The sequence below is a fragment of the Notothenia rossii genome, assembly GCF_949606895.1.
Source record: "Notothenia rossii genome assembly, contig: scaffold_346, whole genome shotgun sequence".
Lineage (NCBI taxonomy): Eukaryota > Metazoa > Chordata > Actinopteri > Perciformes > Nototheniidae > Notothenia > Notothenia rossii.
Window position 1 is genome coordinate 1 of NW_027639893.1, and position 13,791 is coordinate 13,791.

General features: G+C 40.8%; 1 protein-coding gene across 1 annotated transcript; it reads right to left on the reverse strand.

The window, feature by feature from the left end:
• Positions 1-1,666: 1,666 nt before the first annotated feature.
• On the reverse strand, positions 1,667-13,468 carry LOC307027285 (thrombospondin type-1 domain-containing protein 4-like; the record flags this gene model as incomplete). Its single annotated transcript, XM_079695499.1, has 2 exons — positions 13,325-13,468; positions 1,667-1,871 (listed from the first exon to the last, which is right to left on the reverse strand). Coding segments are annotated over exons 1-2 (277 nt in total), but the record flags the coding sequence as incomplete, so codon positions are not given.
• Between the last annotated feature and the right edge of the window lie 323 nt (positions 13,469-13,791).

Here is a 13,791-nt window from a genome sequence, read left to right on the forward strand (position 1 = left end):
CTTCTTACATGTTGAACTCAAATACCTGTACTTTTCTACTTCTTACATGTTGAACTCAAATACCTGTACTTTCTACTTCTTACATGTTGAACACAAATACCTGTACTTTCTACTTCTTACATGTTGAACTCAAATACCTGTACTTTCTACTTCTTACATGTTGAACTCAAATACCTGTACTTTCTACTTCTTACATGTTGAACTCAAATACCTGTACTTTCTACTTCTTACATGTTGCAACTCAATACCTGTACTTTCTACTTCTTACATGTTGAACACAATACCTGACTTTCTACTTCTTACATGTTGAACTCAAATACCTGTACTTTCTACTTCTTACATGTTGAACTCAAATACCTGTACTTTCTACTTCTTACATGTTGAACTCAAATACCTGTACTTTCTACTTCTTACATGTTGAACTCAAATACCTGTACTTTCTACTTCTTACATGTTGAACACAAATACCTGTACTTTCTACTTCTTACATGTTGAACACAAATACCTGTACTTTCTACTTCTTACATGTTGAACTCAAATACCTGTACTTTCTACTTCTTACATGTTGAACTCAAATACCTGTACTTTCTACTTCTTACATGTTGAACACAAATACCTGTACTTTCTACTTCTTACATGTTGAACTCAAATACCTGTACCTTCTACTTCTTACATGTTGAACACAAATACCTGTACTTTCTACTTCTTACATGTTGAACTCAAATACCTGTACTTTCTACTTCTTACATGTTGAACTCAAATACCTGTACTTTCTACTTCTTACATGTTGAACTCAAATACCTGTACTTTCTACTTCTTACATGTTGAACTCAAATACCTGTACTTTCTACTTCTTACATGTTGAACTCAAATACCTGTACTTTCTACTTCTTACATGTTGAACACAAATACCTGTACTTTCTACTTCTTACATGTTGAACACAAATACCTGTACTTTCTACTTCTTACATGTTGAACACAAATACCTGTACTTTCTACTTCTTACATGTTGAACTCAAATACCTGTACCTTCTACTTCTTACATGTTGAACACAAATACCTGTACTTTCTACTTCTTACATGTTGAACACAAATACCTGTACCTTCTACTTCTTACATGTTGAACTCAAATACCTGTACTTTCTACTTCTTACATGTTGAACACAAATATCTGTACTTTCTACTTCTCACCTGTTGAACACAAATACCTGTACTTTCTACTTCTTACATTTTCCAAACAGGCTGGTTCCTTTTCAAAGTAAATGGATAATCGTTTTTAATAATCGTGATATCAATTATTGACCCAAAGAATCGAGATTATGATTTTTGCCATAATCGAGCAGCCCTAGTATAACTAGGTAGTATGTTATATAATTCAGGCTATGAATGACATATGAACAAACCCCTCTGGAGAGTTGCTGCAGCTTAGAGATGTGGCCTATTCAAGTGATAGACCTTGATGTGTTGGCAGCGTGTAACAATCGCTTGGTTTTTGCGTTCATTTAAGAAATAATTTAGTCGACATTTAGTAAGTTAACTGTATGGAATAAACAACCATCTTTTACATTTTTCAAAGCATCCAGTCAGCCCTTTTGTCCAGTCTATTCATCAGTCACTCAGTTCACTACATACTGAATCTTGCAGTATTAATAAGCGTTTTTCCCACCTAGGTAGTTCCTGCTCTTCACCATCTCTGTCACGTTGATCTTGGTGGCTCCCTCGGGGATCTCCACTATCTTGTGGTAGCCGATCTTCGTTAAACTGTGTTTGAAGACTCCAGAGACGAGCCTGCAGGTTGTGTTTTCTCCTCCACACACACCGCACCTGTCCATCACCTTTCCTGATCCCAGGTACTCATCGCAGCCCAGACCCTGAGACACAGAGGAGAAGCAGTTTGAACGAAGAAGTGTGGAGGGAAACAGCTCGTATAATTATGCACTACAAACCTGTTTTAGATTATTGAGAGCTGATGTTTTTGGACAAATAAAAAGAGCTCATTAGGTGTAAAAGAGTACGTTAACAAAGCCAAGCCCCCTGCAACTACTCACATCATTAACTGCAATAATATAATAACTAATTAGCAGGAGTTATGTTACTTTCCAGAAGGCATCGTTTTTAAGAGACATGAGTCTTTGAATTGCTTCCAGAATTTATTTCTAAATCTCCTTAGGGTGTGAGTTTTCTGTGTCATATTGGTGGTAATAAATTACAGGAAACCTGGGCGCTGTAAAAATAGAACGGTTAACATCAGCAGTCCATAAATTCACACAAACCAGCAGTAAAAGCAGCTCGACGTGCAAACAGGTGGAGGAGCTGGAGCACACACACACACACACACACACACACACACACACACACACACACACACACACACACACACACACACACACACACACACACACACACACACACACACACACACACACACACACACACACACACACACACACACACACACACACACACACACACACACACACACACACACACACACACACACACACACACACACACACACACACACACACACACACACACACACACACACACACACACACACACACACACACACACAATCTCCAGGCATAGCTTCCATGTGTCTTCCTGATTAAAGGTGACATATTCCTCCTTCTGTCTTGTCTTGTATATTTCCCTCAGCTTTGAGTACTGGGTTCCAACCGCATGTCACAAATCAAAAGTCAAATACAATCCATGCAAATGTATTTATTTTTTGGGCTTTTCCTGGTTGTCTAACAATTGGGGGCGGTTGTTTGGCCCTTCAGTCAACATGTCAAAGTGTCCTTGGGCAAGAAGCTGAAACTCAAATAGCTCTCGATGGCCAACAGGGTGTGAATATGTGTGAATGGGTCATTGGTATAGAGGAATGACATGAAGACATTTAGAGGAAGTGTATTTTAAAAAGAGGAATTTCAAGCTTTGACACAAAATAACTTGAAACATATACAGTAACTCCTTAAAGCCATTTCCAATACGTCTGGGACATTTGACACAACATTCAGAGCCTATATCATTTTATTTAATGATAAAAAGTGTTGTTTCTTTGAACTGGCTGTTGGAGAGAAGAGAGAACAGAAAGCACAGCTGGTACAAGAGTAAGGACTATTGAAACAGGCTCAAATATGCAGTTCCAATATTTATCCAAACGATGTGTGTCTACTCATTAAAATGATGGTGATCTGCTTGGGTTTATGGCTGCGAATTGGCCGCAAGTCAGTGGAAATATGGATTGAGGGAAGGACTGAGAGGAGGAGGAGGAAGGGAGAGTAAAAAAGTGGTATAGCAGGAGGGGGAAATGGTGGCAGTTGCATAAAAACTTCAAGGAGAGTCTGGCAGCTCCCTGTGTTTCGGGGCCAAAGCACCACCTGAGCCAAAACCAACACGCAGTGCCTCCTTCACCACAGGAAATAAATGATGAGAGAAAAGGAAAGCAAACTAAGAAAGCTGGAGAAAGAGGAAATAAAACTGCCAAACGCTCCTGCGGTCAGTGTGGAATTATGTTGCCGTGCAGCAATGGGTCCGAATAATGCCTGGATCAAAAATCACTAATCATAACACGATAACATTCAAGAGGAAAACTGCTGCGTGTCATGATCTCACCTCACTGAATTTAAAGCAACACAAACTACTACAGTTCATCCATAACTGAATATGAAATGTAAAACACATTGTGGGACCTTTCGCAAAGCTACAATAAGTCAGACGTGGGAAAAAAATAAAAAATGAGTCAAAGAGGATATTTATTGACAGAAAAACCAATAAATAACCCTTCTCTGTTTTCACCGTAAATCCCTTCAAACCAAAACAACACAATGATAGCAGTAAATGTTCCACTCATAAGAACAGACGCTGACACAGTGAGAGGTTATCTGTTGGATGGGAACATGTCTGAATTTAAAACAGAGAGATCCCAGAAAACAGGTCTCCAAACGTTGTTCTTTCAATTTACTCAACTATCAGAAAAGGATGCTTATCATTGGTTTCACCGCAGCCCAAAATATTCTCTTAACACGATTGAAACCTCTATACTATAATCAAACAATGGATATCTTCCTTCCATGACACACTCATTTCAGAGCTGAAGGAGAAATACTAGAGGATATTAAAATACAGTGGAGAACCGTCAGGGCCTTCAAGGTATTCAGAGAATACCCCGGAACAAAAAAACGATTTAATTATATAAATAAAATGTAATAAAATGAATAAATGAGAATGGTATCTGTGTTGTTGATCTGTAATATCACAGTGTTACGTTGATTTTATTTGTCCTTCTCGGACCATGCACTACGCATTTCAGTGGTTTTGTGTTAGAAAAGAAAGCAACCAATCAGATCTTGTTCTGGGTCTCTGGGTAGAATATCCTTCAACCAAGGTATTCTACATCCTTGATAGAATGCCCTGGCCGTTGCACTGAATGAGAGCGTACATTTGGACTGACAGTTTGATCAACCAACCCGGGTCTTACAAAAAAATGTGTAATAACTACGTTGGTCCACAACTTGGGACGTAGTATTTCTACAAAAACGCCTCTGAAATTGTAAGATCCCTACGTTTTTTTTCACCATTCATTCCAATGGCTAATAAACACAAGTTGGAGTCCGTCAGGACCGAGGGTCGGAGCAGCTCATTTGCTTTTAGAGAATATTACACCCGGAAGTAAGTATTCTCTCCGCTTCGCTTGACAAACCCCGTGATAGTCCTGAAGCTCTGTGATTGGATGTTTGAGTGTGCTCCGAGGGTTACGCCGAGCGCCGAACAACACTTGAAATGGGATGGAACCACAGCAGACTGTCCAAAACTGGATTTGAACGGGTCCACCCCGTCGCCCCCTCCCCCACTCCATCCCCAGAACTATGCTGGCTATTGTGTTTCGCAACCGTTCGCAACATGTTCTCTATGGCACGTCTCTACTGGGAATTGTAGTTTTAAAAGACGTTTTCGTATTTCCCGTAATAAGAAGTTGCCAGTATTAAACTGTGTTCATCCCTGGAGGTTTAGGGGATAGGAACACTCAAATTTAAAACATTTAAATAATAAATGGATTAAAATTGCTTGTGTCCATAATGGGCAGCATTAATATATACCCACATGCCAGCTAAGGTCAGAAGAGCTTTATTTAACAGCTGGTCTTACGTCTGTGACCCCTCCTGTTGTTCATTGATAATCCTGAAACATGCACTTGTCAAGGTTCAGAGGCAAATGTTGCAAATATGGCAGTAGCCTTCGATCATCTTAAGATAAGATATACTTTATTGATCCCAAGTTGGAAACATTTGCGTTACATCAGCATGTGTAACAGTTGTAAATATGCAGTGGTGTTTATTTGTAAATCATTTAGTATAATCACAAAAATTCTTTGTTTTATATTTAATAATTCTGTGTTCTTTATTTATTGATTGTTCAATACCTGACAAGGCCGGAGATGAAAAACTTGGGTCGCAGGTTCCTCAACAGTGCATCACAAGACATCTATCAATATGTGTGTATACTCCACCATTAAACTGTCATATTCTGCACATTTCTTATACTATCTACATACATCTTATATAAGAGTATAATACAAATATATAATATCAGTTAAAATAAGTGCTTCAACATAGTTAACATTGCTGGAGGTATGCACACATATTGATAGATGTCTTGTAATGCACTGTTGAGGAACCTGCGACCCAAGTTTTTCATTCATTGCATAACTACACTGTAGTTGTGTATAATATGATATGTCAATAAACCTTAGAAAATCTTGAAATCTTGAAAGGGATCAAATGACATCAAAACGCATTTTAATGGCCAAACTAACCTTAAAATAGGCATTTTCCACCGAGAATAAAACGAATGTCGGCCATGTTTTTTTTTCTGCAGGGAGAAATTTGAAGATCACGTGATATAGACGCCAGCCATTGGAAATGAATGATGAAAAAAAACGTAGGGATCTTACAATTTCAGAGGCGTTTTTGTAAAAATACTACGTCCCAAGTTGAGGACCAACGTAGTTCTTACACGTTTTTTTGTGAGACTGGGTTGGATCAACCAATCATATATTGATTTGTAGCCAATAGGCGTATTCTTTCAGAGCTTCCCTCGGTTCCAGGGTACTCTAGAAGGACCGGTAGTTAACTGGCTCGAGACAGAGGATCTCTAGATTAATGTGACGACGCAATTCATGCCGTTTTATTGTTTTTAACGTTGAACGGGCAACAGGTGAAGATGAAGTTGTTGCGTAATTGTTGTGAGTACCCTTTTCAAGACGACAATTCAGTGAAAATACGGACATTATAACGGCGGCAGTTAAAGGTCCCATGTCATGCTTTTCCAGTTATTACCGGTCCCCTTGTGTGTTATGTAGCTTTGTATGCATGTAAACGGTCTGCAGAGTCACAAACCCTCAAAGTACACCCTGTAGCGAGTAAAACTCTAACACAGAAAAGACCTGTCTATGCTGCCCCAGAACGCCTCGTTGGGGATTTCTCTTTTTCCATTGTTTTCTTCCTGGGTTCTGTGACGTGCCCATACCCAAATGGACCCATTGGTACACTGTAGGTGCGCCGCGTTTGGGGGGTGCGGGTGGGGGTGCTAGTGGAGCCTCGCAGACCCACCCCTCCTTCCCTTCCCCTGTCTCGCATGTCTCGCAGACCCCACGCAGCAACCAGGAAACGACACCAGTAATCCAGCTCACACTGTCCGCTCCTCAGAGCAGCGAGCCGCGCAACGTCTCGCCAACACGGCACCCAGACCCCACGCAGCATTCTCATCTGTTTGTCATTACTGGTGTCATTTTCTGGTTGCTAACGCCATGGTAACACATAATCACTGATGTTCCGCTGTAACGGTAGTGGACTCATCAGAACAGAGTGGGCGAGATGACCAATCAGAGCACAGTGGGCTTATAGGGAGGGGGGGCAGGAGCTCCAACAAGCCGTGTAGGACAGAGAGTGAATACACATACTATACAGAGATGCTGTATGAGAAACCAAAGTGAGATTGGAACATTGCACAATGTAAATCTATTTTAGTAGACCTCAACAATGGAATTATGATCGGTAGAAATGGCCATGACATGGGACCTTGAGTTAAATAATGACAATTCTTGCTCAGACCAGCTCACATGGCAACGTGCTTCTGGTTCAGTTTCTGCATAAAAGTAGAAAAAAAAAAAGAATTTATGAATAAAAGGATGTTTTCTTAGTCTGGAGATGGCGCTGTGGTTAAGCCCCCCGGGTTTAAATCCACATGGATGTTGGCTGATCCCACCAGATCCTTCAGACCTGAGTCTTAGCAGTTTTATTTTACGGCTTTCCATTTGAGAGCAAAATGTGAAACAACATTGAGACACCGACTGCTGTCTCTTTCAAATGCCGTACAAATTACACTTCTGTTAAGAAAATGTACAAATAACTTCCATGACTTCATCTGTCAACAGTTCCTCGTTCTGGGATATTAGCACAGCCCCTAATGTTAAACCCATGGGAATAAAAGCATGCTCTACTCCTACTGTAAAAATCCCTGGATGGAGGTAGTGCTGTATTTCAAAAGATATTTATGAGCGTGGGGTTATAGGGGGGCTGCGTTGGGGATTCATACAGCTCTTCACACGTAGCAAAAGGTTGTAATGTTCTTGGGAAAATGACCAATGAAGTTATCATGACTCGGTCAGCTGTGACACACTAGCTCGTCTGGAAATGCAATAAAGCCCAAACTTGGCTTCCAGGTTGAGAATACAGAAGCAAAATCATCCCAACGACGGATAATTTATAGTGGATGTGACCTCAAGACACGATGCTGAGTCTGGGAATGAAATTACTGAGATCTCCTCTCATAGACACGAGAATCGAGCGATTAAATAAGGGTTAAAAACCTGCTTTAGGTTGCGATATAGAATAATGGTTTGTCAATACACTCCTTCTCTGTCGAATGAAGTTGTGGTTGTCTCGGACATCTGCCCCCCACATGCTGAGTGCAGTAGCTGCTGATCTTTAACTGGTTTTAATGAGCGGGTGAAGGCGACAATGATTTTTCTTCAGTCAGCACTTTGCACACATCTGTATCGGTTGAATCCACACACATGTCATCAAGTCCACATGTGACATTCTCACTAATACACATACTTAATCACTCCTTTGCCCTGATTTACTGTTACATCCAGAGTGCAATGAAGCACGCTATGTACACAATATAAGAGAGATGAAGTTATTGTTGAGGATTACACCGGACTGGATACAGAGTGTGTCCATTATGAATATGTATTGTCAAATCTAATCTTTAAAATAAATGCATGTCTTCCTCGCTGGGGTATAAAACGTGTTTCCCTTATTTTAAAGTTGAGTTCTGGTTAAATGTTTGATACAGGGTCTGTGGCAAACACAAGCTTAACAGATTTTAACCTTTTGTTCCACAACATAAAATATGTCGGTTGTTAACAAGTTGCTAAATGAGACTACTGAACGTCATCACTCCTAACATTAGTCTGCCTTCAGCTTAGTTGTGGTAAGTCATGAGGCAGTGCTGTATTTTGTTTATAGCCTCAAACTAGCTTTTAACTTCCTGTGATAACATTTACAATTGACGGTAATTGTTAGCTTAATTAACACCTACAAAAGTAACAGAGCATTACAGTACGTCCAAGGGCAAGGAGCGCCTAATTAAACCCTTTGTTTATGGGGTTACAAGTTGACTCCAATGTAGATTTCCACAAACACTCGTTAGTATTCACAATCCTGGTGGAAGATGCTTCTGGACGCTGTCAGAGTTTAGGCTAATGTTAGCAGCTCTGTCCTGCTCTTTACCCTTACACAAAAATAATATAATAGAGTTGGATATTGGCTTATCTACACCACTCGGACTACTTTTCTCTTACAGACCATGTAAACAAATTGTTTAATGGGTAAACCACAACTGTATGAATTCACGGTAACCGGCACAAATGGGGCGAAGCCTACGAGCTAGTTCAGGCAGTCAACTCGAGCACCACGTGACGCGTCTCTCTTACAACCAACCAAACACAATCTCCTTAAGTTGCCGCTCTATTTAAGCTGCCAGGTCTGCCTGCCTCTGTCTCGCTATGCTGCGGCTCGGTCACATTGCTGATGCGTTCACTTGCTGCTGCTTGCCCCCCCCACCACCCCAGCTCCACCCCAGCTTCCACCTGTAGGCTCGGGGGGTAGTTATCTAATCATCACTCAATGTTCTTTGTAAATCTGTGGAGTGATGAGGCCCGAGCCTAGACGCCGAAGTCAAACTATGCTGCTTCTAATAAACATATTAAGAAACACGTGAGTTGTCTGACTGAAATACAAATTAACTAGGGAAGCAAGTGGAATCAAACTTTTTTGTTGAAGAGAATGGGCCGCAAGGATTTTATTAAATTATGAAAGATTGAGTGGAATCTGCTTCCCACCCAGGCATCAAGGCAGCCATTAAAAAGAGACTTTTTCTGACTGAAAGAAATGAGAACCCAAACAAAAAACCAGGGTCAAATAAAGGGTTATGGGTTTTTTAATATCTTGGATGTAATTGCTTGTTACAGTCAGTTCAGGTACTGAGCATTACATGGTGGATTGCAAAACTGGACTCTTGAAGGATTCTCCTACAAAAGAACAATGCTGTTTCTTTATCACCTGTTAAGGGATCTACTGATTTACCATGATATCAGGTATTGTTAGAGCCAGTATTTTGATTTGATAAGAAAGGCCACCTAATTGTGACGTCTGTAGTCAACGCACTATAAAAGGACTACAATTCCCACGGCGCCGGTGCTAAAGCCACAGTGATGGGCAACCTGTTGAGAGACGCCGTTTTTAACCGTACTTATCTTACCGTAACGTACTCTTACCGTACAAGTACCCTTTAAGTTTTAAGCATTATCAAGACAGAAAGAATACCTAAGTTGTTTTGTTATTTTACTTTGAGTTTTGCCTATTTCTTTTGAATATTGTAAAGGCCTATATTCTTTGTTGCATGTGCAAATGTTTATGTTATTTTGAGCAAACACATCGCGACATCTTCTAAACCATCGGAGGCCAAGCAACACTTCAAACTGTGAGTACTTTAAGGAAAGAAACGAGTTAGAACTGTCTGTTTAAGGCGTCTAGTGGCTTGATGGAAATACAAGGAAGGAAGCCACGACAGGTATATCTCCATCACATGCATATTTATAAGACTGTCCATTTAAAACAAGTTATCTGAAAACAAGAGGAATGAAGCGCTGACTCCGACGTTAGGCATTGTTCTACGTGGAAGACGTGACTTCATCGTAGCTCAAAACTTGCAGATTTATTCAATATATCCCCTTCCCTCAGATTTCACTTCTGGCTCTGTTATGGCGGGAACCCTAACTGGAAGTCTAACCATGGTTTTTAACCACAGACCGAAACAAAAGCTTTGGTTTGTGGAGAATAATCTCTCAGATTTTCATTCTCCACAACATAGCATTTCATGAAACCGATAGCGACATGTATCAAACCAAAATGGGAGCACAGACAAGCTGGAATTATTTACTGTAACGTAGGAAGGGATGATCTGAGGACAAAACAAGTGGCGGTCATGGTCCCATTAAATATTCAGTATGGCCTTTGGAAGTCTTTTAACTTGGTAAAAAATAAGTAGTAGGTTATCATATCTGAAGGGTAACCTACAAGCTATAAGGATGAGTTGCCAAGTGGTGAAGAGAGGTGTAGAAATGAATGCCCTCACAGTCCAGAGCGTCTTCTTTAAATGCTTGTTAAACACTCAGAAATAGCATTGTGCTTGGTGGATCTACAACATTTTATACGCATAGGGTTTCCCCTGACATCACTGCTCTGATATGGATGCACTGTTCTGGGAATATAATGCTCTCTGCTGGGCATCAACACTTCAAGGTAAAGCATTGGTTTCCTACTAGGAACATCCACAAAAAGACTAGATGGTGTTATAAGTAGGAGCTTCCACAAGTGTCATATTATGTCGCTGTTATTTTAACCTGAGCTGCACTAACTCTGCTTCTGAGAGAACTTTGTGATACAACTCAAATATCTGTTGAGGGTCACTCAGGCCATCTTTAAGCAGCTCTCAAATAAACATGATTTTGAACTGGTGACCTGTCCACTATGAGATCTCCAAGACCCCAAACAAAGGTACATTGTCACAAACATGCAGTACAATGTGGTTGATTAGTATGGATTTTTACCGACCCGTCCCAAATCTTAAACAAGTGTTTTTTTAAGTAATTGGGAGTTTTACAAGTTTGCTCAGTGAGGTCTGATTGATCAAAGACAAAAGTGTGTGAATGACTGTCCGACCAATAAATCAAATTAAATATTTCTTAATCGATTAAAGTTAAAGGGAGGAGTTGGCATTAATAGAAAATATATCAAAAGGAAAATAGATTTTGACCCAAACAGCAGTGACTTAAAAGTAAAACTACATACCTGTCAGATCTCTTACAAGCTGATGTCAGATGATTAAGTATTTATTTTAAACATCACATGGTATGACTTCTATTTAACTCGAATGTCAACCTAATTTCTCCATCCACTAACACTGCTATTAAACAGCTTTTTCCCCTTGCAAGAGATACTCTGCCAATATGTTGTCCATAGCCAGATTCCAAACCTTTTAGTGAAATTAATAGCTATGTAATTTAAGGTTATATAAAGCTGGCATCCTCATTAAGACTTTGGCGCGTCTTCAGTTTGCATTAAAGACCTGCAGGCACAACACAGCCGCCTCATGAATCATCAGCAAACACAGGTGAGCTAAAACCAGCAGAGCCAAGGGCTAATTCAGGCCTGCTGTCGATCCCTAATAGAGTTCCAAGTACATCTTCATAGTCCCAGGACAGGCCCAGTTCTCCACTAGGAGGGAAATCTAAACCCACAAGTAGCCTGTGAATGTGCTGTGGAAAAATAAACCTCTCAGAGAGCAAATGGAGCCACAGTGAAAACAGCCATACTGCAAATACTTCCACTCAGTAGATGGACCGCAAGTTACGGAGTGACAATGTCCAGTGTTGACCACAAGCACTAAAACTGGTTGTAAATGAGTACTAGGCTTACTTACAGATCATCTAAATCTGTGAAATGTAGATATCTTAGATGATGTCCCTAAACCCCAATTCTAACTTTCAGTTTTTCCACTCACGATAATTCTCAAAGCATGTACAGCGCAGAGCAGTTTACTTAGCCCATGACGGTGAGGAGCATGGAGCAGAAAGTCTTATTTCAACTGCCCTTTCTCACAAAGAGATGGACTGTCCATCACAGCTGCCTACACTTAAAGAAACCCTATCATTCTTTTTAGGGTTTATAAGTTCCTGTAGTGTTTTATAGATGTTTGTGTACGTTACCGGTCTGCAAAGGCTAAAATCACAAAGTCCCCTCCATTGGACTCCTTTGATTTCTTACGTAGCATAGTGACATCACTACGGAAAACTCGTGCTTCTATTGGCTAGCGCTCCAACACATTGTACGTGATAGGGTAAGGGGCGGGGACATCTCTAAGTGGTTGACCAATTACAACAGAGCCGGCCAGCTAACCAATCAGAGCAGACTGGGCTCTGGTTTCAGACAGAGGGTGAAAAGAGGTGCTGCAGCACAGGCAGTATGAGAGAAATAAAGAGCTTTTTGAACATTAGAGCATGGAGACATGTCCCAGTAGAGACACTACATACTGATATGAAACCTGAACATTTAACTAACTTACCATGCTATCCCTAATCCTAAACTACAAAAAACAAAAATCTACAGTCAGTGAAACAGATTACCTGACATCTTCATACTGTCTAATTTAGTTTCCCTTATGAACATACATGCACTTAAAGGTATTCATTTGGCTCTTCAAGTCATTTTGATATCCCCAGGTTATCCCCGACTGCAGAGATACAGATCTGCTTTAAAGTTGCTCAAACTATATGTGTATATTTATTGGTAATATTCCGTTTTATTGCTCTGCACACTACTAACTAACCTCAATCACAAAAGCCCAACTAGAATTTCTCTTCGCAGCATGCACGACGGGATATCAACCACTTCCAAAAGCTCCCTGCAAAGAGTCCAAAAGAAACACAAACACATCCTGCAGAGCAACCTTTAAAGCCAGAGTGTTAGCATCAATGTTTATCCCCACCTTCTCCCAGGTTCCTCCAGGACCCAGCAGAGGTGATTCAAGGCTTTTATTGTGATATGTACATATAGCTACAGTGTAGATATATCAATGAACATTTTAGGTCACAGGCTCGTCCAACAGTGCAACACAATACAACAGAATAGAAAAAGCGCAAGGAGAGTCTATAAGTAATTTGAATATGATATATTATTGAAGCAGGCCCTACCTGAGAGCGCGGCTTCCCCTGCACCCGCATGTGCACGCAGACGAGCAGCAGCAGAGCCAAACCTGACAGCATTCTCTCATGTGGCCACAGAAATGCTCCACCAGTCACTCAGGCTTCGACACAAATCCAAAAGGCTGCCTCCACTTTCCACTGTCGCTCAGAGAATGCCAAAAAAACCTTTCACTACGGAGCTGATCTCTACGAGCTCCCCCTTGTAAACTGAGCTGGGGGAGGTGCAGCTGAGGGGGGGGGGGGCAGGCTTTTTTAGAGGAGGGAGAGTGAGAGGTAGAAAATGAATAGGGAGACGCGAAGGAAAGGAGGCAGAGAGGAGAGTGTGGCAGCTACTAGTGACAGTAAGTTGGAAGCAAGAGAGGAAGCTTTGGGAGAACTTTCAATGTGATAGAAAAAGTAGGAGAGGAAGGAAAAACCTGCGAGGCTCAACTTAAAGGTCCCCTATCATACTGTTT